This window comes from Lagenorhynchus albirostris, chromosome 11, assembly GCF_949774975.1.
Source record: "Lagenorhynchus albirostris chromosome 11, mLagAlb1.1, whole genome shotgun sequence".
Lineage (NCBI taxonomy): Eukaryota > Metazoa > Chordata > Mammalia > Artiodactyla > Delphinidae > Lagenorhynchus > Lagenorhynchus albirostris.
This window is the reverse complement of record NC_083105.1, coordinates 98,236,645-98,262,715: the sequence shown is the minus strand read 5'-3', so window position 1 is coordinate 98,262,715 and position 26,071 is coordinate 98,236,645. Positions and strand designations below refer to the sequence as shown.

The following is a 26,071-nucleotide window of genomic DNA, read 5'->3' as shown; positions in this document are numbered from 1 at the left end:
TGTGCGCGATCACCAGGCATCTTAGTTAGGCATACACAATGGAAAACACAATGGTATTCTGGAATTTAAAGCAAAACAGCCCCAAAACAATCCCCCACATCAGATGATCTTGGTTAACATCAGAATGGCTACTTTCAGCAGAAAATGCATTTATGGGCTGGCTGACGTCTGCTGCACGTCTGGCCAGCAGGCAGTGGAAACTTGAAACTTCTTGTTTGGAAGGAGGTTACCTTGGGCAGAGGCCTCCCTCCCAATCCCTCAGCCCCAAGAGACTTAACACTGGCACCTTGTATTAGCTAAAACTTTTCTCCCCTTAGGCAGAATAAGGGCTCTGGTTTTCTTTTTTTCTTTTTTTTTTCTTTTTTGGCCACGCCTCGAGACATGCAGGATCTTAGTTCCCTGACCAGGGATGGAACCCGAGCCCCCTGCATTGGAAGCGCAGAGTCCTAACCACTGGACCGCCAGGGAAGTCAACTCAGGGCTCTGGTTTTTAAATGATGCTGGCTCAGTCCTCAGGAGGGAGGATTTCTCAAGTCTTGAACTTGTTCAGACCAGGTCACTGCCTAATTCCCATAAAGGTGTGCTGAGAAGAAGTTTACAAGGTCTTTCATCCTCTGCCACACCCCAGAGAGGGGACCCAGCTACCTCCCTTCCACCAGGGATGAGACAGGCAGTCAAGTAACTAACCTCTGCCTGGCACATGCTGTGCATGTGACAGAGGGAGAGAACTGTCAGCTGAGTCACTGCATACCTGCTGTGTGACCATGGGCAAGTTACTTTACCTCTCTGAGCCTGTTTCGTCATCTCAAGCTGGGATGATCGGAACTACCTCGAAGAGTATAAGGCAGTCCCACCAGCATCCTCAGATTCAGAAGGGGCAGCAGGGCCTGACAGGAGGACTCTAGTCTCCCAATATTCCTCTTCTCCCTGGGACATCTCTCACTATGTGCTTCCAGGGAATGTTCCCCTGTTAGCAAGCTGAACACAGTTGCCCAAAAGAGGCCAGCAGAGCAAGATGGTGGTACCCACAGGCTGTAGCTGTTGAGCTACCACCCCGCGTCCTCCCAGGAGGTCCACAGACAGGCTGAGCCTGTGCTCAGGAACCTGGGGAAAGTTAATTCTTTAGACTTATCCTACAATTTGTATTATTATTATTTTTTAATGTTGAATTATCTAGGCGGTGGGGTAGGTACCACAATCTTCTCAGTGTTTAGGGCACTAAATAGCGGAAGTCCGCCTGCCTGAGGTCCTGGCTTGGGAGAAGGGGGGATGATGGTCGGATTTTGTTTTTGTTGCTGTTGAGACCTCCCCCCCTCAAGGTGCTGCATTGTGTAAAAGAGTAACACAGAGCAGCAGGGGGCGTTATGACCCAGGGGGATTATTGGGGGAAGGAGGGGTTGAATTGTTGGAAATGTAGATTCCTGGGGGGAGGTGGCCAGTTGGTGACTCTCCTTAGGGTCAAGTTATTATCATGGTACCTGCTCATAGCGAGAGCTCAGCTGTCAGCTTCTGCAACTGTTGTCTAGTTAGTATTACGTAAGGAGCTGCCCCTCCTTTGAATTTTTCAGAGGTTGAAGTTGTCCTAAGTACTCACATTCGTCCCCATCTTATTGCTTCAGCTCTGCGAAGCCGCATCACTGAGGGCATTGCTCAAAGCTGAAATTTTACCACTAGGCTTCCTCTCTTTCAGAAGGCGAAACAGACGACTTATCTTTTCATCTGTCTACAAAACGCCCATTTCAGAGATTCCCCTGGTTTGGGAAAGGTGAGGGAGGGAGGGACCAGTTTGGGGCTTTGCTTGGAGTGGCCCATAAGCGTACCCAGTTGACAGGGACCTCTCTTGTGGAATCTGCCCAAGAGGGGCGGCCTCGGCACCTCTCCTTCAACACTCACCTTCTGCTTCCCAAAAGGGCTGGATTCCTCTTATGGAGAACTTTTTGACACCTTGAAGCCAGGTCCCAGAGGGGACAGAGCCAAAGGCACCATTGCTTCTGTGTGGACACCTTGGGAAGCAAAGAAAGGAAGATAGAAGTGGCCCTGAAGGGTTCATTTCCCCTGGGACCCTCTGAGGGTGGGCTTGAGGCCACCACCTGTCCCATGCTCACCAGAGGGAGGTGGGGAGAGAGAACGGACCCAAAGGATGAGTCCGTGGTCGTTCCCTCCCTTGGCCCTGGCCTTGGCTGGCATTGATGCCCTAAATTGGACTCGTCTAGCCACCAGGCAGGATAAGGTTTAGGTCAGAGCATCCTGCCAAATTCACGGTGTCCAGACCAGACTCTTGTCCCCCACAGAAAATTTCTTGGGGGTTCCCATTCTTCCAGTTCACCAGCTGGCAGGGAGGGAGCACAGTGTTGGGAAGAGTGCGGCTCTGAGCTGCTGGCTGCATGGATCTGGTTCAGAGTCGGCTCTGCCTCTTGCTGGCTGTGTCTTTTTGAGCGAGTTGCTTAACCTCTCTGTTTCACCTATAGAATAAGTGTGACGAGCGGATTAAATGAGATAATATACTTAAATCACCTCCTGCGATGGAGGACACGAGTGAGTGCTCGTGAAGAGTGACTGCTACTGTTATTATATTATTTATTTTCCTTTCCCTAGCCTCTGGAGGAGTTACTAATGGACAAAAGCCTGGCACAGTCAAATCAACAGTAACTCTAGATAAACCTACAAGGTCATTGACCATCAGCCTCTGCATGTGTTCTTTTTTTTTTTTAATGTTTTCCTAGAATTTGGGGTGATTTGAGAAAGAGTCCACTTCCATACACAACGGCAGCCTGTCCTGGGGAGAACGTAGGCTGCAGAGATTGGGGAAGTTTTTGCCAAGAGCGCCCTGCTGCAGGGGCTGCCCGAGTCATTTTGGCGTCTGGGGGAGGAGGGTTCACCAGGTGAGTCTGTGGCTGGAGGCATGTGGAGAAGCCAAATGCAGGTTCCGACTTGAGCATTTACTGTGACTTCCCCACTCAGTGGGTTCAAGAGGGCGTTGTCTAGCCAGTATCTGTCTTACCTCTTGCTTCCTTCCTGCTTAACGTGTCCTGTATCCTCCCCCTTATCTGTCACCATTCAGCAGCCAAGGTGGTCCTCAGCCCCAGTCCCCCTCCCTGGCTTTCCAGTGCCAGCAGGAGCCCTGCGCCCGGGGGAGGCTCACATCCCCGCTCCGTAGCTTCGTGCCCTTTGGCACTGGCGTTTCAAAAGCTGGTCTCTGGGTTCAGAACCCCCAGAAAGAGCTTTTCCATTCCTCCAATTGTTCAGTGTTTAAATGAAAGCCTTAGAGCAGTGGTTCTGAAACCTGAGTGGGCAGCAGAATCATCTGGGGGCGCTTGTTGGAACATAGATTGCTGGGACTTCCCTGGCAGTCCAGTGGTTAGGACTCCATGCTTCCACTGCAGTGGGCTCGGGTTTGATCCCTGGTCGGAGAACTAGGATCCCACATGCCACGCAGCGCGGCCAAAAAAACAACAACAACACAGATCACTGGGCCTCACCTCACTTGGGTTTCTAATCGAATAAGTCCAGGACGGGGACAACAAGTTTGCACGTCTGACAAGTTCCCAGCTGATGCTGCTGCCACTACAGCTGGTCTGGGGACCACGTGTTGAGAACCACTGGCGTGGAAAAAAATCTCCCAGTGGCCTTTGAGGATACAGGCTTCTGTAGATGTGCAGCTCAGAAGAAGCCCCAAGGGGATGAGATGGCCCCCAAAATGATCATACTCACGGGGAAGGTGGGGGACAGTTGTTCTTCAGGACTGTGATCTCTGGGGCTTTTCTGTTCATCTCTAATAAAACTAACGTTAGTAATATGCCCTGGTTGGCATCTTTCAGTTCTGCCGTGAACGAACAGTTTACTTTTTTTTTTAATATTTATTTAATTTTATTTATTTATTTATTTGGTTGCAGCAGGTGGGCTCCTTAATTGCGGCTTGCAAGGTCCTTAGTTGCGGTTTGCCGGCTCCTTAGTTGCGGCACGTGGGCTCCTTAGTTGTGGCAGGCAGCTCCTTAGTTGCTGCAGGCGGGCTCCTTAGTTGTGGCATGCATGGGGGATCTAGTTCCCTGACCATGGATCGAAGCCCCCGTCGGCCCCCTGCATTGGGAGCGCGGAGTCTTAACCACTGCGCCACCAGGGAAGTCCTACCAGTTTACTTGTGATCCTTAAGGAAAGCAAGCCATGGCAGTTTTTTTCTGATCAGCGTGGAGTTTGGTTTTAGCTGTTGTTATCCTGTGCGGCGGGCCTGGAGAGGGCAGGACTCCAAGACCTCTGCTCCTGCCCAAGTGCTTCATCCTTCCAGAGACAGCAGCTCGGGGAGGAGGGTGCCGGGAGAGGGTGAGAGAGGCATTGGGGAGCCAGCTCCTGTCTGCTCTTGCCAGCAGTGCCCGGCCCAGGCTCCTGACGGTGAATCAGCCCATCAGGCTTGGCACTCTGTGCTGAGCCAGGGTTGCCATGGAGATGGGTGAGGCTGGAGCCCACAGGTCTAGGTGGCCCGACTTGTTTCTAAAGGCCATGTGAACACAGAGGCCCTTATCTGCACTCTCGAGGCTGCATCAGGCGTGAGTGGTGAGGCAGCTTACATCCTCAGGGTTCAGCCGCTGTGACTGCCTGGGTGGCCAGGGGCAGCTAAGCTGAGGTCTCCCAAGCCCAGTATGTTAACAAAAAAATCCAGGGCTGATACGGATCTTACCGAAGGAAGGAAGTAAAGAGGTCAAATCCCCTCCCTCTCTGTGATCTGCTCCTTCAATAACTGCTTCCTGCAGCCTGAATTCACTCACGGAAGCAGCCTGGGATCCCAGGAAGGACAGAGGCCTCCACTCTCGGCCAGCCGTGTCCCTTACCCTCCCCGTCCCACTTCTCTCCCCCCATCCCGGCTGGTCCTAGCGGAGATCTGGAGGCATCTCCCCCAGCACACCGCGCTCACACAGACCCACAGAAGACAGACCCCCACTGTCCTCAGTCGCCCTGTGCCCACCCAGCCGCCTCCTCAGATCAGAGGAGGACACACAGCTGAGGCCGCCAAGAGCCGTGAATATCCCCACTTTTGTCTTCGTGTCGTTCGCAAGGTTTATTATTATCGTTGTCATCATTACATTCCCCACAGAATCTGGCTGTCTCTAGCACTCACGGTCGTCAGAGTGTTTTACACGTTTAATCTTCCCCTTCAACCTCCTGGGTCAAAGGCAGGAAAGTATCAAACTCTTTTTTTACAAATGGGAACTCTGAGGTTCAGAGAAGCTACGGAGAGTACTTAGTGTCACACAGCTCCCAGGCGGCAGCGCTGGAATTAGCCCCAGAGGCCACGCCACTGTCCACACGTGCAGCTACTCTCAGCAGATGTGCGTTCTCCTGGGAGCGCTCGCGTGCCCCGGGATGGAGTGGCGGCGGATACGTGTTTAGAACTCTGCCAGGTGATTCTCACATCACCCCGTGGCTGGCTCCGGTGTGCAAGTGACAGGGCCAGAGCTAGGGCCCCCTGCTTCTTGCCCACTGTTCTGTCATGCCACCTGTCCCTTACTAAAATGTCTGCTGCATCCCTTTGACCAAAGTCACCAAATAGCCAAGGCTTCACAGAAAGACGATGGGACATAGGAAAGAAAGCACTGCCTTCTCCCCCGACCCCCTCCTGTCACCACCGCCCACCTCTAGCCGCTTCCAAAGTGGCAGATGGGACCACTGCAGTCAGCCTCAAAGGAAACTGCATGTGGAGATGATCTGCCCTGCACTTCCTGGGCCAAGACGACTGGATGGAGAAAGTGTCCATGAGTATTTCGTCCTTTTAAAACATGTGTGACCCGTCAGGTACCTATTACAGAAGACAGAGGGGACCGAGAGGAAAGAGGCCCAAGCCGAGACCACCCAATGTGTTTGCCTTGGGAGGATTTTTCTTTGCAGTGGGGTTTCCCCCACGGGGAGACATGGTTCCTTCCACCTGAGGGATGGGATGCAAGGTGACACATACACGCACACAGACAGAGAGACAGACACACACACACACACACTGAAACCTCTGCAGTCAGCCGGTTGCCCTTTTCCTCTGTGTCACCTCGTTACCTCCCACCTTTCTGCACGCTTGCTTCAGGCGTTTCAGCTGGTACGGCCGCCATTCCTCGGGCTCCAACTGGAATTGGCTTTGCAAACTCGGCAGGGGGTCCAGAGAATTCAGGTGCCCCTAAGCAACACTGCACTTAGGATTTGTTTTCAATTCGCCCCTTGGACTTGGAGGCCTTTCCTTTAACCCCGGCTGTGTGTTGTAGTGTAAGATTTCTAGGCCTGTCCCTATGGGTCTGGTGTGACTCACTGAAATCCTCATCTCTGCGTGGGAGGGAGCCTTGGGCGTGTTGTGCTTTCAGCCAGGGGAGAGGAGAGGACAGGACAGGAAGCTGGGCCCGCCCGGGGTGGGGCTGGGCTTTCACGCCTCCTGAAGTTGGCATCCCGCCCCAGGTGACTGGATTACCTGTGTGATCCTCAAGGATTGGAGGGTCTGTCCAAGTACTCACAATGTGGAATCCATACCCTCCAGGTTTTCTGAATGGTTTCAGAGTGTCTGTGAACTCTAGAGGTTGTATGGAAAATTATAGCGATGCTTTTCAGACTTTTTCTGAGACTTTCACCCAATTCTGAAACATCTGTCATCCAGAAAAACTTCAAAATCATAAATTCACAGATATTCTAGAGTGATGAATTCAACACCTACCACCAGACATCTAAAACGTCACATAAATATATATATTTTTTAATATTTACTTATTTGGCTTCGTGGGGTCTTAGTTGTGGCACGCGGGATCTTCACTGCGGCATGGGGATCTTTACTTGCGGCATGTGGGACCTAGTGCCCTACCAGGGATGGAACCCAGGCCCCCGGGCATTGGAAGCACAGAGTCTTAGCCACTGGACCACCAGGGGAGTCTGGTCACATATATTTTAGAGTGAAAGAATTAAACACCCGTCACCACTTGAATATTGCTATTAAAAGTATAATGATATCCAAAGCTATGTAGGTTAAAGGTTTACTTTATTTAATTATATCTAGTCATCTTTAATAAAGTATTATTAAATAAAAAATGAATGCATTAAAAAAAAGGATTGGAGTGTCTAACTGGACTTCGGTGGGCGGTGAGCACAGCAGGGCATGGACTTTTTATAAACCCTCATTTTCCAAAAGACTTGATGTAGACGTGCCCCTAAATCTCACTGTGACATTCATCACATACCCTCATGGCTCTTTCTCAGTATTTATTCTGGGCAAGTAGTTGTCCTTTGTAGTTTCTGACCCTTGTTGGGAGATGTTGGAAGATGGGTCTGGATGACAAGCCGGTGGGAAAGAAGGCTTGTCCAAGGCGAGAGGACCCAGGAGAGGAAATTCTGATGGGCTTCAGAGCTTCTCTTTCATTGAAGTCATCCTTCACTTATTGAATAATGATTTACTAATGACTATTTGGTCCTAAGTATGGATGGGGTGCAGGGGAGCTACTGAAATGACCGAGAACTCATCCTGCCCTCCAGGAGAGTGTAAACAGGAAGTGTAAAGAGCGAGGATGCTGGCGAGGACCAGTGCGGAGCGGGGAGGAAGCTGAGGACGTCTTGGTGGGGAAGCAGCTGGCCTAGGTGGTCGGGACAGCCTTCCAGGAGGAGGGGCTCCCTCCAGCTGAGGCGGGATTTACGAGACTTATTTGGGAAACTTTGAGGGATTCCATCTAAGGAGCAGGGGAGAAGGAAGCAGGGTTCAATGTTGTTACTGCTTAGAGATCCAGAAGTACAAGGATGGAGTAGAAGCCTTAACACTCGGTGACAGCCCAAGCCGTCTGAGCCTTTCAAAGGAATGGCCACTGTGCTACATGAAGGGCAGGGGGGGGCCCCACAGGGACTCCTTACTGAGTGAGGACTTGGAGGTGGTTTAGCTACAGGTTCGGGGTTTAAAGCGCAGAGCAGCCAGGAGGAGCAGTGCAGCTGGAGGAGGAGACGGTTTGTTTTCTGGGGTTTTTTTAGGATAGACAGACCTGCCCATGTGTGTTGGCAGAAGTCAGTCAGAAAGAGAAAAACAAATATTGTATATTAACGCATATATGTGGAGCCGAGAAAAATGGTACAGGTGAACCGGTTTACGGGGCAGCAATAGAGACACAGATGTAGAGAACAAACGTATGGACACCAAGGGGAGGAAAGTGGCGGGGTGGTGGGATGAATTGGGAGATTGGGATTGACATATATACACTAATATGTATAAAATAGATAACTAATAAGAACCTGCTGTATAAAAAATAAATTAAATTAAATTTTTTTTAAAAGTGAAACAGTAGCGGAGACAGACAACAGAGGCAGGAAAGAGGTGGCTTAATGGAGCAGGTTCTTTTTTTTTTTTTTTTTTTTTTTTTGCGGTACGCAGGCCTCTCACTGTTGTGGCCTCTCCCGTTGCGGAGCACAGGCTCCGGACGCGCAGGCTCAGCGGCCACAGCTCACGGGCCCAGTCGCTCCGCGGCATGTGGGATCTTCCCAGACCGGGGCACGTACCCGTGTCCCCTGCATCGGCAGGCGGACTCTCAACCACTGCGCCACCAGGGAAGCCCAATGGAGCAGGTTCTTGAAGGAGACAGGAAGCTTTGAAGGAGAGGCCCCACCATACACACACACACTACACACATACACGCACACACACAGAGTTTTAGAACAGCTTTAGAGGTACAGAAAAGTTGCAGAGATACTACAGAGAGTCCCCTTGTACTCCTCCCCGTCTCCCTTCTTGTTCACAGCTTATATTCCCAGGGCACATTTGTCACAGCTCAGAAACCAGCATTGGTACGTTACTCTTAACTAAGCTAGACTTACTCGGATTTCATTTGGTTTTCCAGCCCAGTCCCCTTTCTGTTCCAGGATCCCACCCACAATACCACATGACGCGTGTCCTGTCTCCTCCATCACCTCTGGCCTGTGACAGTTTCTGTCCTCATTTTTCATGATCCTGACAGTTTTGAGACATTCTGGTCAAGTATTTTGTAGAATGTCCGCAGGTTAGGTTTTGTCTCGTGTTTTTCTCCTGGCCCATCTTCTAAGAAGAAACTGAGCGTGTGTGAGGAAATAAATCTCCAATAAAACGATGGGGAAAACTGTCCTTTTTCCCTGAGATATCAAATGGGTGAGACCTTTTCTGGCCTGAAGGCGGAATGCGTCCCTTTGGCTTTTGTTGGAAGGCGGTAACCAGGCCGACTGGGCAGAGCCTGGGGCTGGGAGTGGAGGGGCTGTACCTTCTGCTTCTGTCCCCACCAGACCCGTTGGTGATGGTGGGCAGGTCGCTGCCCTCTTTCCGGGACGCCCTGAGCAGGGAATTGTCTGAGCATCCTCTGCCTGCGCACTCTAGTCCTGCCATGATGGGTAAGAGGCGGGCTGCAGCCGTGGCCCCTGTGTGGCTGACATTCCTGCCACGTACTGTTCCTTAACCCTGGAGGGAACGGTCAGCTTCTTGGTCCCGCAGACCCCTATTTCCTTATTCTATGGAGCCCCTCAGTAAGTTGCTGACACCCTTTTTAATGGAAGTCTAGTTGATTTACGGTGTTGTGTTAGTTTCTGGTGTACAGCGAAGTGGTTCAGTTATATATAGATAGATATTCTTTTTCATATTCTTTTCCATCATGGTTTATTACAGGATATTGAATATAGTTCCCTGTTCTATACAGTAGGACCTTGTCATTTATCTATTTTATATATAGTAGTTTGTATCTACTAGTTCCAAACTGCTAATTTATCCCTCCCCCATCCCCTTTCCCCTTTGGTTTTCTATGTGTGTGTGTCTGTTTGTGTTTCGTAAATAAGTTCATTTGTGTCCTATTTTAGATTCCACATGTAAGTGATATCATATGGTATTTGTCTTTCTCTTTCTTACTTCACTTAGTATGAGCATCTCTGGGTTCATCCATGTTGATGCAAATGGCATTATTTCGTTCTTTTTTATGGCTAAGAAATATTCCTCTGTGTACATGTACCACGTCTTCTTTATCCATTCCTCTGTCGATGGACACTTGGGTTGCTTCCATGTCTTGGCTATTGTGAATAGTGCTGCTATGAACATTGCAGTGGCACCCTTTTTAAAGGTTGAAGCTCTTTTTGGTGATTCTGGTCATTCCTGTTTGGTTTCTCCTAGGACTCAAGTAGCTGGGGACAAGAGCCAGGTGGGGGGCTGGGGGACCCCTTTGTGCACACCGAAAAGTGTGCCCTCCTGGGAAGTGCTCTGAGCTCCCCGGATAGCACGGCCTGCACACCCGGGAAGGCCACTGTTAAGTGGTATCTTGGCCCTGTGACCTCCAGCCAACTGAAGCGGTTTCTCCAATAGCGTTACAGAAAACGGGGCAGCTGCTGGCAGCGTCCCTTCAGGCCAGTTAACTCAGTAATTCAAACAAAACGGGCAGCAGTGCTCATTTCTCTGTGATTTTGGTGAACCGAGCCTCCCAGTCCTGCCCCTGTCCTCCCTTCCTCCTGGGTTTTCTTGAACCTTCCTCCCACTCATGGTGAGTTTTTTTTTTTTTTTTTTTTGCGGTACGCGGGCCTCTGTCACTGTTGTGGCCTCTCCCGCCGCGGAGCACAGGCTCCGGACGCGCAGGCTCAGCGGCCATGGGTCACGGGCCCAGCCGCTCCACGGCATGCGGGATCCTCCCAGACCGGGGCACGAACCCGTGTGCCCTGCATCGGCAGGCGAACTCTCAACCACTGCACCACCAGGGAAGCCCAATGGTGAGTTTTTAGGCATAAGAAACTGAGATCTATTACTGCTTTTTCCCCTTCTTTTTTTTTTTTTTTTTGGCCGCACCACCTGGCATGTGGGTTCCCCAACCAGGGATCGAACCTGCACCCCCTGCAGTGGTAGCGCAGAGTCTTAACCACTGGATCGCCAGGGAAGTCCCATGCTTTTTCCACTTCTGCAGAGCCAGCCACTTTTCCTTCCTCCTGATGTTAGGTCTGGGATGGTGTCCAGATGTGGCAGGACCCTGGACTCCTCTCCTGTATCTGGCCTTGTCCTTGGCCGGGGTGACCTTCTGGGACACTGTCCTCCACACAGTGTTCTTCTTGCCACCTGTGCGTGTGGGCCAGGTCAAAGGTAAACGACTGGCTCAGGATCCTCAAGACTAAAACTGGAAGTTTCGTTTGGGTGCTGTTACCTGTGCGTGGGCTCACTCCCAAAGAGACCCAGCTCCTGACCTGACAAGCTTCTGGGCAGAGTGGAGCTGTCATCATCTTTTGTAGTTTCGTTCTTTCGGATGGGATTGTTTTTGTTCCTTTTGTGGTGACTCGTTTAAGAATTTTTCCAGCAGAGTAAGGGGTGGATGAGTAACTTTATCCACAGGGAGAATGACTGGAGGATAAGCCTTGGATACGTGCAGGCAGCCTAGAGCAGAAAGGACGTGCGTGAAAGGACACGGCTTTCTCAGGCCCAGGTGCTCTCAGCGACAGCCCCGCCAAGATAAGGGCGAGAGGGGAGACTGAGGCCAGGGCTTGTGGCTCAGTGCTAACCGCAGTCTAGGATTACCTGCAAGTGCATGTGAAGCTCCAGCCTCCAGGCTTTTCAGGCTAATGCTTTCACATTCCCAAAGAGGCCAATGGCCTCCGTCTTCCATTCTCCAGGAATCTGATTGGGCCTGCTTGTGTTGGGGGTGGAGAAGGGGGAACTGCTACCTCCTTTCTTATAACTCTCCAAGACCCCAGGGGAGCTAGACCAGGGTCTTGGGTCTTAGTCCCCAGTGCACCAAGAGTTCCCAGCTGGGCCCTTGTTCTAAGAGGTCCTGAGAGTCAGGAGAACCCAGACTGAACCAGAGCATCCGAGCTCACCACACCTGTTCGCCAGATGGGAGAACTGAAGCGATAGAACTCTAAGGAATTCCAGACCCTCACTGTGGACACCTCTACGGGAGTAGACGAGGGTTTTGGGTTTTTTTTGGCCCCGCCAGGCAGCATGCGGGATCTTAGTTCCCCGACCAGGATTGAACCTGGGCCCTCCCTGCAGTGGAAGCACAGAGTCCTAACCACTGGACCGCCAGGGAATTCCCTGTAGACAAGGTTTTAACTCTACTGCAGTGTGGAGTCTTGGGTCGCCCCTCTCACTGTTGCCGTCTCCACTCTCCACCCAGCACGTCCAAACCCGCTGCAAAGTCATGGGAAAAGGAGAGAAGCAGAGACAGAGAAGAGGCCTGTCTATACTGCAGGCTGTCCTGGCCCTTGGGGCAAAGAACCCTGAGGAGGAGCGTTCTGACACAGGGTGCCTCTGTTGAGGAGGGTGGGCCAGCGAAACCTGGGGCCGGGCACTGGCCCTGAGCCCACACACCCTCATCCAGCCGGCCACCACCCACAGCCTGTGAGTCACCCCAGCAAGCCCTGGTACAGGCCAGCAGCAGTGGGGAGGGGAGCTCAGCTGGCCTGGCGGGGCCTGGCAGGGGGCCTCCTCCCTGGCCTCAAGTTCAGCAGTGCCTGATGGGCCAGGATTGATGCCTCAGTCTTTCCTTACTGGGAGAGTCTGCCCTTTAGGGTCCAGTATCTCAACTTGCCCACCTATGAAATGGGATTTTCACTAAATTATAGGATCGGACAATCCTCTGGAGATTTCTTGTCTAATGTTTACAAGGATCACCCGTAAGTAAATGTCCACCTGAGCCTGGAGTCGGGTGGGTCAGCTTGTTAGGCTTCCCCGTGTGAAGAGAGAGGCGCCAGCTGTGGGTAGGTTTCACTGAGCAGCACGGTTTAGTCCGGAATCACAGCTGCCCTCACAGCCCAGGGAGGTGCCTACGCGTTGGGCGATGTGTTTTCTTTTCTTTTATTGTCTGGTATACATACAGAGGAGTGCGGAAAACACAAACAGTGTGAAGGATAATTATGAAGTGAATATCCGGGCCACTACCACCCAAGTCAAAGCTAGAATATCACCAGTGCCCTAGACCCGCCCCCCCCACCCCCCCACGCTGTTCCCTCCTCAGAAACCCCGCCCTCCCTGCAGGCCACCACTCACTCGACTTTATGATCATCACTTCCTTCTTTTTCTGTTACGATATACATGCCCTCCTAAACAAGAGTTTTTAACTCTATGGAATTGTATTGTACGTGTCCGGTGCTTTTTGCTTCTTCTGATTAACATCGTGAGATGCACTCGTAGTATTGCACAAACTGTGGCTGGTTCATTTTCATGGCTGTATAATATTCTGTTGTCCACAAGGTATCCATCCCTGTACTGCTGGTAGATAATTGTTTATTCCCAACTGGCTGGTATTTTTAGCAAATGGCTCGATCCCCTGCTCCCACCCCCACCTGACTGCTGCTACTTCCAGGTGCCCGGTGAGGGGCAGCGGCCAAGGGCAGCTCACCTGAGCTAGGGCACCGCGCTGTTCCTGACAGCCGGGCTCACGCCGATGTCCCGTGTGTCTTGCAGCTTGCCGGGATCGCGGTCCTTGCCATCGGACTATGGCTCCGATTCGACTCGCAGACCAAGAGCATCTTCGAGCAAGAGAATAATAATAACTCCAGCTTCTACACAGGTGAGTGGGGGACCTTGCTGTTCCCTCCAGCTGTGGAGAGTCCACGTTGATCCAAGGACTTGGGCTGGGGAGGACTTTTGCTCCAGCTGCATTGCCAGTCGGGTCCTTTTCCAGCTGGGCTTTTGTGTAGTTGTGCCCACGCATTTGCATTTAACCGATGTGGTGTCTTTTTCCAAGCTGACCGAGCCTGGCATTGGGACCATTCTCTGATGTGAAGTCAGCTCCGCCAAAGCCGCTGCCATCCTGGAGGGTTTCAGAACCTCTGTTCTTGTCTCTGAACTTCTCTCTGAATTTTATGTCTAAGAAGCCTGGTTCATTTCTTTAATTTAAAAAACTCTGTCCTGGGGACCCACAGAGCCAGGGGAAGGAGAGGGAGCATCTCCCCCATGGTTCAGATAGGGGCTCAGAGACCCAGAGGACCTGCCTCCTGGATAACATTCAGATTAATACGAGAGACTAGAAGAGACACCAGCCCCTCAGACCCCTGCGCTGGGGCACAGGCCATGCATGTTAAGTCTTATCTGTTTTCTAAAGTGATTTTGTTTTAGGGCAAAGGCTTCCAGTTTGAAGATAAATAGATTTAGCAGGTTTCTTTCTGCACACGGGTCCTTTGGCATCTTCTTCTAGCATCGTTCTGTCCCTTTCACCAGCATATTGCCGTGTAAGCATCTCTAACAGGAGTGGGAGGGCCGGGGCCTGTCTGAGGCAGTTCCCTGGTTTCTGAGTCAGCTCACAGATCCTCTCGGCTCTCCCCTCGCCTGGTTGGGGGATAGGAAACACTTCATTTGCAAGAAACAAAAGCGGCCCCCTATTTTTAGGAGGATGCTGTCATGTCATCAGGCTCAAAGTGTAAGTTTGGTCATTTCCTTTCCACCCACCAAAGAAGTTATTTTTAAAAAAAGACGGAGCAAACAGTCTGAAGAGCGTTATCACCCAGACCTTCAGGAAGAACATGGTGGCCAGTGGTGCATGACCCCCTCCCGCCTCCCAGGGCCAGCCTCCAGCTGGTGTCCCCGCAGGCGCCTGGGTCTGGGGATGGTTTCCCTGCCTTCGTCTCTTTTTGGTGGTGCTGTTAGTTGGGGTTTTTTAGGGAGTGTCTCCCAATTGTCAGAAAGAAAGTAAGGGAAAGAAAAGCACAGCATACTTTTTTTAAAAACTACACACACACGCTCTTCCCTGGTGGCGCAGTGGTTAAGAATCCACATGCCAATGCAGGGGACACGGGTTCGAGCCCTGGTCTGGGAAGATCCCACATGCTACGGAGCAACTAAGCCCGTGAGCCACAACTACTGAGCCACATGCCACAACTAGCCCGCGCGCCTAGACCCTGTGCTCCGCAACAAGAGAAGCCACCGCAATGAGAAGCCCGCGCACCGCAACGAAGAGTAGCCCCCACTCGCCGCAACTAGAGAAAGCCTGTGTGCAGCAACGAAGACCCAATGCAGCCAACAATAAATAAATAAAGTTTAAAAAAAAAAAGTACATTGAAAACTACACACACAGGGTTTTTAGGGAGCAGGTTTCCATGGGGCCCTGACTTGTTTTAGCTACAGCATTCTTTTGTGAGGTTTTTGGCAGCCTCGGCAGGCCTGGAATGCCACTCTGTGAGCTGGGGCAGTGGGACTGCAGGGTAGGGTCAGGGGCTGAGGACAGGCCTTGAGCTCTCCACGTCACGTCACAACAAGGAGCTGGGGACCCTCTGCAGGGAGAGCAGATCTAGGAGCAGGTGTGTGCAAGCAGGTGGCATTGTCCTAGAGCGAGTCCCCGGCCTCCCCATGCTCTGCAGGTGCCTGACTCCATACCTCTGGTCGCTTCCAACGACCAGTTTCTGTTTTGTTATCTAGGACTCTGGCTCATTCTGTGTATTTTTTTTTTATTGGGGTATAGTTGATTTACAATGTTGTGTTAGTTTCAGGTGTACAGCAAAGTGAGTCCGTTAAACATATATCCACTCTTTTTTATTTTTTTGGCCTCGTGGCTTATGGGCTCTTAGTTCCCCGACCAGGGATTGAACCTGGGCCCTCAGCAGTGAAAGCATGGAGTACCAACCACTGGCTGGACCGCCAGGGAAGTCCCTCCCTAGGCCTTTTGACTTTGCCCCAATTGTGGTGGGGGGAGACAGGCCCCCGGCACCAGCAGCCCAGCAGGTGACAGGTAGGAAAGTCAGGCAGGTGGCAGGAGAGTGACAAGCATACAGCCAGAGGGGCCAGGCCTGCCTCCAGGAATCTCCCAGGACTCAGGTCCCCTGGTCATTGCGGCGTCCTTCTGATGGCCCGTGGTCCTACCTGAGGTGGCCAGGAGCTGGTCCAAAGGCACATCCCAAAGAGACACAGCAAAACCCCTACTGAGGGACAAGTGGCCACTGCCCCCTGAGCTCTCACAGACAGATACAAACCCTCTGCACTGGACCCCCTTCCTGGGAAAGGGCTCGGCTTTGAAGACTTCATTCTGCTGGCAGAAGCCCAGGGCTTGGAGGGTGACGCAAGTGACATCACATAGAACACAGTCAGCGACTGACCACTTGGGCCTGGCTGGGCCCCACGCTTCGCTGAGTGCTTTGGGCAACTGAATAATTGTCACAGCCGGGCAAAGGGCCAAGGAGGCTTCGTTCTCCGTGTCCCCTTCTCCCTCGGGCTGTGACGCCAGCCTTTGCGTTGACCCACAGCCCCTCTTCCAGCAGAGGGTACCAGCTCCGTCCCGGCTGCTCTTCCTGACATCATGGGTGACCGTCCCTTGCACTTGGGCACAGACCATCTGCAGGGCAGCCCACAGGCCAGCCCGGCCGTGCAGCTGACCCTTCAGGAAACCTGAAGGACCCAGGGGTGTCTTTTCTCCAGCGGGGCCACAGCTTTCAAGGTAGAGAACGAATGCATAATCAGGCAGAGAAGCGAGGGAAGAAACTTGGCAACGTTCAGAACAGTCTCTAGTGGATCCAGAACGGCTGACAGCCTTATATGGACCTTCTCTCCAGTTCGGGCCCTGGAGATTCAGGCCGTCAACGGTATCCATAATCCCAGGCTGCAGACGAATTGGGGAACTTCTTCTTCTCGGTCCCAGCCCAGCAGCCCTTCTTCAGTCCTTGGTCCAGCCATCAGTGGGCTGGACGGGGACGGGGAGAGAGCCATCGCGGAGCAGACCTAGGGTTCCTCGGAACCCCTGCTTGACTTACTTGGAGACAGTAAACTGTTCTCAGCAAGTGGAGGCCAGAGGCTCGGCCGGAGTTTGTTCTGCACACGAACGTGTGGGGAGCACTGTTTGCAAGATGGGATGGGGGTGGTGACGGGAGGCTGACGTGTCCCCTGCCTTCCCCAGGCCGAGAGTCCCAATCAACAGGTGGAAAAAGGCTTTTGTGTAAAGGACACAGCAGATGCTACTGCTTCACTAGAAGCTTTTATTTATTTTTTTTTTTTTTGGAGTAGGCCTGTAATGTCAGCCTGAAGAAAGCAGAACAAACAGCCCTTAAGCAAGTGAATACAGTAAAATCCCAGAGAAGGCTCCGTGACACGTAACTTTTTCCATGAGTCAGACTGAAAGCTAACATCCACTTGTTTTATAAAGGGGAATGCTTTGTCATTTATCACCGCCAGCCCCTGCTCACAAGCTCGGGGTGCAGACCGGGCGGAGCCTGTCCAAGGGGAAGCCCGGGACGGCCCTTTGAAGCGGCAGCCCTCAGCCTGCAGTGGATGGAAGGCTTCTGGGGTTGCACCTCATAGCTGAGCCGCCCGATGGCTTGACGGCTGCCGTCCAAAATCCCCATGAACAGCCACCAGGGAATTGCTCATCGTCATCCCCCACTGGATGGAGAGGGTGACGCCAAGACACCCCAGATCTAGCAGCTGTCCGAGCAAGATTGAAAACCAAGACGCTTGGACCTAAAATCTTCATCTGCTGAGCCCAACCAAGATTGAATATTTAATATTAACCGACAGGCCCATTAGGAGAATGTTCTCTCTGCATGGGAAATGCGTTTTCCTTTAATGGCTCTCTGTTGCCGCCACCCTGACTCCTCTGCCTTCTGCCAGGGTCGCCCGGCCAGGCTGGGATCTGGACGGAGAGAGAGCGCGTCTGTGTGGTCATCCCCACTCAGCCCTGCGATGGAGCTCAAAGGAGGGACCTCATCCTTTGTTGTCTTGCCCCAGTGGGGAGAGATGAGGAGACGGGGAGAAACGGGGGCCGTGTTACCGCTCACTGGGGTCCCCGAGTCAGAGCCCAGACCCGAAAGCGCTGCCCCTTCTCCTGCAGTGGCGGGAGTGGGCGGGGCGGACCTGCCTCCCCAAGTCCAGCCTGTGGCCCCATGGAGTGGACGACCTAGGAGGATGGGACTTGACTCCAAGACAAGCTGCATTTGTCCCCTTGCCCAGTCTGGGCCGGGCGTGCACGGGAACAATACCCATATTCATCGGGGTTTGCCAGCAAGGCCACGTGACTTGACATCACGACAGATGTGGGGAGGGGACGGGCAGAGGACAAACGCTCCCTTGTGTGCGCCCCTCGCTGTGCTGCCCGGGCGTCTCAGCCACGGGCCGCTGCGAGGTTTGCTGCCTACACAGCTCCGGCCTGGGAGGAGGGTACGGATGTGGGACGGTGAAATCACTGTGACACCTGCCGGGGTTCTCGTCGCAGCGTCCTGTTGTGCATTGTGGCGAAGCACGCCTGCTTTAGGGAGGTCTCCCTGCCCCCGGCGAGGGGACAGCAGGGAGGGAGCAGCACGTCTGTGAAATTCGGCATCACAACCGTGATTATTCCCAACTGTCGTCCATCCTTCGTACTGCGAAGATTGACAGTAGCTGACTGTACGTCAACTATACCTTAATAAAAGATTAAAATTTTTTAAGTTCAAGTTAGAAGGATTAGCAGCAGCTACCACTTGTTGTGGGCGTTTGGAGCCTAATCCTCACAGCAATCCTTGCGGTGGGCATTTTTCCTGTCCCCAGTTTGCAGATGGAAGACAGTTACACAGAGAGACAAGTGGCCTTCCCAGGGTCACAGAGCCGGCTTTCAAACCCAGGCATTTGGGGCTCTCGACGTGTGACAGGAGGCCCCTCCCAGCAGTGGACAGATGCCAGGGAGGCCTAGGACTTCTTTGCCAGTTTTCCCGGGGCCTCTGGGGGCTGGCGGAGGGAACCGGGGAAGGGGGTGGTCACTGCAGGTCAGCTGTGCTTCTCAGGAATATAACTGAACGATGGGCCCCTCTGGGCATTCCCTGGGGGAGTGTGGAATGACTAGGGCCGGGGCTGTGTCCCACTGTGTCCCCCTGTCCCAGGCCAGAGTTGTGGAACTCACAGCCCTTCACCACCCTTTCTGCACTGGACACCCCAACTGAGTGTTTAGAAACCTTGTCACTCACCTTCCCTCTAGCAAGGAGGATCCTTTCCACTCAACCTGGTGTAACTGAATTGCAGCTGTAAGATCTCACTGGTGTGCTATAAGGGATCTTTTGAAATTTTCTAGCAACCAACTCCTCATTTTACTGTTAAGGAAATAAGGAAATTGTAATCTTACCCAAGGTCACACAGCAGTTAGTAGCAGAGTTGGGACCAGAACAAGGGTCTTCTGACACCCAGGCTGTTCTTTGCACTAGAGCAGGGTTCTCGTGCCCTCGGACGTTGCTAAGTGTGCAGGCCTGGCTGCCACCAGGCAGCAGGGCGGGAAGGCATCCCCTCTGGGGATATGGCAGAGCTGGCCCGCCCAGAGCGTGGGTGTCTGCGTGTGCACAGCCCCTTCCTGCTGAAGCCTTGCTCTCCTCGCCTCTTGTGTCAGGTAGAGGCCAGCAGGAGGTTTGTCAGAGCCTCAGGACGTTAGCCCAAGTTTGGAGAGTCTGATTTAACTAGCGGGAGTGGGTCCATCCAGCTGGAGACGGGTGCAGACTGGACCGGTCCGTCCTGAGTAGAATCTGGGGCTCCCGTGGATGTTCTGTGTCCTAGGGCGGGGGCAGTGGGCATCTTCCAGGAGGGCTGAGGGTAAGGTGGGAATGGGGGCTTGATGGGTGGGTCCCAGAGGAGAGACAGGTGGGAGGAGGCTGTTTGGGCCTCTTGTGCCCTTGACGGGGGCAGTAAGGATGCGGAGAGGGAACGAGATCAGGAAGCACCTACACGTCCCCGCTAACAGCTCCTTGTCCTGTCCTCTGCCCTGTGCCCTCAGGAGTTTACATTCTGATTGGAGCCGGCGCCCTCATGATGCTGGTGGGTTTCCTGGGCTGCTGTGGGGCTGTGCAGGAGTCCCAGTGCATGCTGGGATTGGTGAGTGTCCCCTCTGTGCCCACAGCCCCTGGTGTCCCAGGGTGCCCACCCGAGATCCCACAGACCAGGGGGCGGGACGGGGCAGAGCGGGTGCCCATCTCATTGCCCCCATCCCCGGCCCCGGGATGACACGCTGCCCCTCTTCCTTTCTGGAGCCTCTGTCTCATCACTTCCCTTAGGCAACTAAATGCCAGGACTTTGTTTTTCCCTTTGTCGAGGACCACGTTTGCTTTTTTCCCCTGAATCCACAGGTACCTTCGCCTCCCCTTCTTGTTTCAAAATTTGTTACAATTTTCCTCAAACTCTGGGTTGTATTCACCTCCTTCTTTCCTCAAATCTCTGGTTTTTGTGAGCAGGTGAGGGTGTTTCATCGCTGACTCTTCGCTGACACCTTAGAAATATCAGTTCTGGGGTCTGTGCCACTCTCTCCTCCTGCGGCTTTCCCCTCCTGGCCTTGGCAGGGCGCTGGTAGTTCTGTGGACCCCCTCCCGTCCCTTCCAGGCATCCCTTCCCGCCCCCAGAGCCCGGGTCCCCAGATGCTCGTTCCAGCCGGCCGGCTGGGACTGTGCCTCACTCCAGCCCTTTCCCTTCCAGTTCTTTGGCTTCCTCTTGGTGATATTTGCCATTGAAATCGCTGCGGCCATCTGGGGATACTCCCACAAGGATGAGGTAGGTTTTTCCCGTAAGGTCTCTTGGGAGTTAGGGGATGGGGTGATGGCGGTGGAAGGGTGTCCCAGCTGGTCCCTTGCTTCGGCCTTTGGCCTTCAGCCATCAGACGTGCCTCTGAGGGGAGCTCCCCAGGGAAGGGAATGCGAGTGTTCACACTCCCCTGGGCGGGCGAGTGCCGGCCGCTGCGTCCCGTGCCCTGGACGGCGCTGGCATGGAGTGGGTGTTCGGGTAGTATTGTTGGGTCAGTGTGTCTGCCCCTCACACCTCAGCAGCCCTCCCCTCAACTTCTCTGGAACACGACTTAGGGAGATGTGGCTTCGTCTGGCCCGGACCCACCACACCCACCCCCGGTCCCTCCCCTCATCTCTAAGTCCGTGCCACCACCAGCCAAGGGCTGCACCCCACTCGCCGGGGGCCAGAGATGCGTGGGTGGTGGTCCCCACCCCAAGGAGCTGTGGCCCCTAGTGTGGGAGAAAGACATGCATTTGACTAGTGTCTCAGAAGCCATTTATAATCAGAAGCCCCGTGGGATTTGAAAGCCGGCGTGGGGAAGGGGACTCTCTTCTGGCTTCACGGAGAGAGAGGGGTGTTGACCTAAACCCGGAAGGAGAGAGAGGATTTCAGGAGGAAAGCTGGTGGAGGCTGGACCTCCCCGGCAAAGAAAGGGTCTGAGCACAGCTGAGGGTGGGCTCAGTGGGGGACCAGGGTGGGCTGCATCAGAACAGTGTTTCAGGAAGGGCTGTCTTGTCATGTTTAGCAGGAGGGGCCAAAGAAGAGAGACCCTGGATACTGGCTTTTTTTTTTTTTTTTTTTTTTGGTGGTACGTGGGCCTCTCACCGTTGTGGCCTCTCCCGTTGCGGAGCACAGGCTCCGGACGCGCAGGCTCAGTGGCCATGGCTCATGGGCCCAGCCGCTCCGCGGCATGTGGGATCTTCCCGGACCAGGGCACGAACCCGTGTCCCCTGCATCGGCAGGCAGACTCCCAACCACTGAGCCACCAGGGAAGCCCTACAGGCATTCTTAAACCCGGATGCACCCGGTGCAGAAGCATAACGCTACTTCCTTCGTATTATAAAACGATAGCTTCAGGCTTAATGCAATATCACCTTTAAATCCTCGCCATAACCTCTGAGGTGGAGACTATTATGATCTGCATTCTACGTACGCAGAAACTCATGTACAGAGAGGTTTGGTAATTTGCCAAAAGTCACCCAGTCTCTGAGTGAAGGAAAAAAGATGGAAGCCTGAAAAACTAGCCGAATCAGGAGTAGGCTTTTTGTTTTTAGTTCCTTAGATTGAGGCAATTTAATTTTGTTTCTAGGTAGAAGGGAAGGAGCCAAGTGGGGCTGAAGGGACCAACCAAAGGTGCAAAAAGAAGGGGAAATGGCTGGAGCGGTTCCCAGAGGATGTGGGAGGAGATGAGGGGGGACCCCGGAGGCCCCGAGGCGGGGAGGTCCTAGTCCAGTGGCTTGTCCGCTCCGGGAACTTGTGGCTGCACGTGAACAAGACGGAACAGGTGACGTTCGTTCGTTCATGAAGAAGCCATCTCTGCTCCTCTCTTGTCTGTGCATCCCAGGTGATCAAGGAAGTCCAGGAATTTTACAGGGACACCTACAACAAGCTGAAAAACAAGGACGAGCCCCAGCGGGAGACGCTGAAAGCCATCCACTACGCGGTACACCGGCTTCGCTAAGACGCTGCCCTTCTCCTTGCCTTTCTTCAGAACATGTGTGCATCTCTATTTCAGTCCTCTTTATTTATCTCTCCCACCCCCATCCCTGTCCTTCCCTCTGCAGTTGGACTGCTGTGGTTTGGCTGGGGGAGTAGAACAATTCATCTCAGACATCTGCCCCAAAAAGGACATACTCGACAACCTTACGACGAAGGTAAGCTTACGGGCAAGACCCTTGTGCCCGGCCCAGATGCTCTGGGCAAATCCTGCCAAAGTGGACTTGCGTTCAGCTCCCTGGATCTGGGAGGACAGCATCCCAGTGCTTCCTAAACACCTCTTCCCCCTGGGAAGGACCCAAGGTGGCCATCTCCTTTCTCCCCTGCCCTGGGCCTCTGTTTCCTCAAGGGCAGCAAAACAAAGGCCAGGGAAATAACAAAGTGTTCTAGCTCCCTGCAACGATGGGGCCCTCCAGCCGTCGTGCGTGGGCGATGCTCCCAGGCCTGGACTCCTGCTTTATAGACTTGTGAGCAGCCCATGGTTGTGAGCTAGAGCCAATGTCCAAACTTCAGAATAATAGGAGGTAACCCTATGGCCACATAAGACATGGACCCCAAAGCAAGGGCTCATCCCTCTTCCCTCCCTGATTTCTTGCCCAAATTTTGGGGACCCACCTCCCATCTCTCTCCTGGTTCTCCTTTCCATCCACCAGCCAGTCCCCAGCCCTTGCTCTGGGACCACCAGCGCTCCGGGTATGAGATGGGTGCCGTGGGCGGTAGGGGGGAGCCTGGAGCAGGACCGTGTATGACTTGCGTCTTGGTTTGCCCCCCCAAGTCCTGCCCTGAGGCCATCGAAGAGGTCTTCCAAAACAAATTCCACATCATCGGCGCCGTGGGCATCGGGATTGCCGTGGTGATGGTGAGTGCCGGGGGGCATGGGGAGGGAATCTTAGTAATTAAGATTGATTAAGCCCTTGCTCTGGCCAGGCACTGCTTTAGCTAATCAACTAATTTATCAACTGATGTACGCCTCGCCGTATCCACGAAGTGGGAACTATTCATATTCCCATTTCACAGACTCGGGCCCGGAGAGACAGAGAGGTTGAGTCCATTGATCAGAGTCTCTGAGGTCAGGAGTGAAGCATCTGGGATCTGAACTCACTGTGTTTCCAGAACCCATTCCCGTAACCATCAAGGTGCAGGGATAAATATGAGGCGATTCCACCGTGTCTGGTCCACAGACCACACTTGGAGCGGCAAGGACGTAGACCACCCAGACCTGTTAGTGATCCCGGGATCATCTTAAGAACATGTTCTCACCGTGCACCTGCTTTTCTCTGCCCCACGAAAGTAGTTCAGTAAAAGCAACATGGATGTGAACTGTCTCCCCTCCCACTGTGGTCAGAAAGACACCCCAAGGTGGAAAACCAGGAGGAGACTGAAAGCTTCCAACAGTCTACTCTCATGTCAGGAGCCCCCAGAAGCCACCAGGGGCCAGCCAGCTTCCCTGGGGTCACCCGTCTTCCCCCACAAGGGAGTGATGGGACTCTGTAGCGGACACAGCCTTCCTCTGCCCCTTGCAAAGACCCCCCCAGAGAGAGAATCGCCTCCTGTCTTAGGGGTAATTGACAGCCCTCCTCTGCATCTAGGAAAGGCTTGAAGCAGCTTTCAGTAAAAGGCATGACAATACCTTTAAAACTAGAATAGAAAACACAGACGTACGCAAAGAGGGAAGTGAAAGTATTGGCCTGTAGACACTACAGGAATAGCTGGCGTTGGAGCATTCAATTTAAGAATGCTCACCTTGAGAGTTCCCAGGGAGCTGGCTTGTGCGGCCTGCAGCGGCCGACGGCTGCAGACTCAGAATCCCCCGTTCAGCAGTCCCTCCACTGTCTTACTTACATTTCTCCTGCTTCACACCCTTTACCTCATTTGGCCTCGTGGGCGCCTTCCCCTTGTCATTTGTAGCGGCCGGCGTGTCTCCTGTCTTCCCCTCTCCCTCCGCCTTCCCGCAGCACAGCCACATACTTGCTCACACCCCTTCCTGTCTTCCAGATATTCGGCATGATCTTCAGCATGATCCTGTGCTGCGCCATCCGCAGGAACCGAGAGATGGTCTAGAGGCAGCGCTGCAGCCGCGAGCAGGAAAGGTCACCCCTGAAGACTGTTGGTTATTTTCTCGGGGTTCCGTGTTGTTTTGTGTGTGTGGGTTTTTTTTTTTTGTTTTTCTTTGCCACTAACTTTAGTATTCATTCTGCATTTCTAAACAAAAAAGTTATTCTACGTTTGTGTTTTTAATGCTTTATTCAATATTGATATTTGTAGTTAAGGGATTTGGGTTTGCTCTGGTTTATATTTTTTTGGTCATTTGTTTTTGCTTATTATGTTAAGCAGAAATCCTGCATTGAAAGGTACTATATTTGCTAGGCTCTAGGCAAAAGATATTGTATATAAAGAGATTTTTGTGTGTGTCTTTAAATAGATAAAAAATGTCTATCAAGTTTAATCAGGTTGTAACTTATGTTAAAGACAATTTGATACATAATAAAAGATGATGACAACATCCCAAACTGGTTCTGGGGTTTTGCTTCCCTACATTTTTTTTAGAGCTGCTTATTTTTTCAAATGTTTTTCACCTGCTCTTTGCTCTGTGCGTACATGAGAAGTAGGTGGGAAGGTTGGTCTCCCTACTTTACTAGTGAGGGCATGGAGGGATGAAGGGATTTTGATCCAAGATCTCACCGTTGTTCACACATCAACACTGGAGCCTAGCCCGGGACTCTTTCTTGCAGCAATGTGATGTGTCTTGAGGATACAGTAGTAAACATGAGGTCCCCGGTGGCCCAGACTTTGTTTTATTCCCTGCTACACCCTCAGCACCTAGCACCTATTGCCTAGTGCATGAGTAAATGAGGGTATACTCATCGGGGTTTAAACAGAAGCAGAATATTAAATAACTTTTCTTACAGGGATTTGACCTTACACAATCGCTGGAGCTGGTTAAGCAGTCTCTATAAGACTATGATCTTTGCTTCCGACGTTGGAACTTGACGCCCACAGGCAGAGAGTCAGGGAGGACAGTTTGACGTAACGTGGGCGAGATCGAGAATGTGGAGCCCACGAGGACAGACAAATCCGCGTCTGTTCTTGTTCTTGATGATGGTGGCGTGGGTCCTGCAGAGGCGAGGACCCGACGCGGTGGACCCGAGCACACACCGGCTGGGATGTGGAGAACCTGAGTAAGCCAGCAAAGCGGCAGCCATCTGTGTGAGCTGCGGAATGCCTGCTGCTCCATTTCCACCTCCGGTTGTGCTCCACTCTAACCAGAAAGGAGGAGGAAGAGGCATGCTGGGGGATGTCAGTCACCCTCACCAAGCCACCGTGCGGGAGACGGTCTTCACTCAGAGAGCCTAAAATCTAGTGAGCGGTTCAGAGCATCAAGCCAGCAATTACGACGGAGTGAGATGAGCACCACAAGAGGGGAAGTACAGAAGCGTAGCAAACCTGTTTTTATCTTCCACTCCTTGATTCAGTCTGGGCTCTTTCTCCACATTCAAAAAAGAGAGAGAGAACCAAAATGGCCCTGAACGCCATTACATTAAAAAATCAGAACACCGATGTTCACAGCAGCGTTATTCACGAGAGGCAAAAGGTGAAAACAACCCAAAAATGTCCATCAGCAGGTGAAGGGATAAACAAAATGTGGTAGATCCATACAACAGAATACAGTAAGTCCCCTACATACGAACCTTCCAGTTGCAAACTTTCAAAGACGCCAGCGTGCCTTCGCATGTCCAGTCACCTAAGTTAGTTCTCGTGTCTGGCGTACATGGTCACGTGCGTGCATCCTCTACAAGTGGTTGTGCTTTTGTGCACTTTGTACAGTACTGTGTAGAGTATAGTAGTACAGTATTTTTATTTCAAGCCCAGGATGTCCGGAAGCAGGAGTAAAAGCAGCGGTGTGTAGCCGATTGTGTTAGTTGGGTACCTCGGCTAACTTGGTTG

The 26,071-nt window shown here is 52.7% G+C and overlaps 1 protein-coding gene across 1 annotated transcript in view; it reads left to right on the top strand.

Annotated features, from left to right (window-relative positions):
- The window catches only part of CD9 (CD9 molecule), a 35,744-nt gene extending 11,108 nt beyond the window's left edge, over nucleotides 1–24,636 (top strand). The window contains exons 2-8 of the mRNA XM_060167139.1: nucleotides 13,385–13,490; nucleotides 19,632–19,729; nucleotides 20,324–20,398; nucleotides 21,975–22,073; nucleotides 22,195–22,284; nucleotides 22,902–22,985; nucleotides 24,122–24,636. Coding sequence (XP_060023122.1) covers nucleotides 13,385–13,490; nucleotides 19,632–19,729; nucleotides 20,324–20,398; nucleotides 21,975–22,073; nucleotides 22,195–22,284; nucleotides 22,902–22,985; nucleotides 24,122–24,187 — 618 coding nt within the window. The 3' untranslated portion in view covers nucleotides 24,188–24,636. The remainder of the gene's footprint in view (nucleotides 1–13,384; nucleotides 13,491–19,631; nucleotides 19,730–20,323; nucleotides 20,399–21,974; nucleotides 22,074–22,194; nucleotides 22,285–22,901; nucleotides 22,986–24,121) is intronic.
- The last annotated feature ends 1,435 nt before the right edge of the window (nucleotides 24,637–26,071 follow it).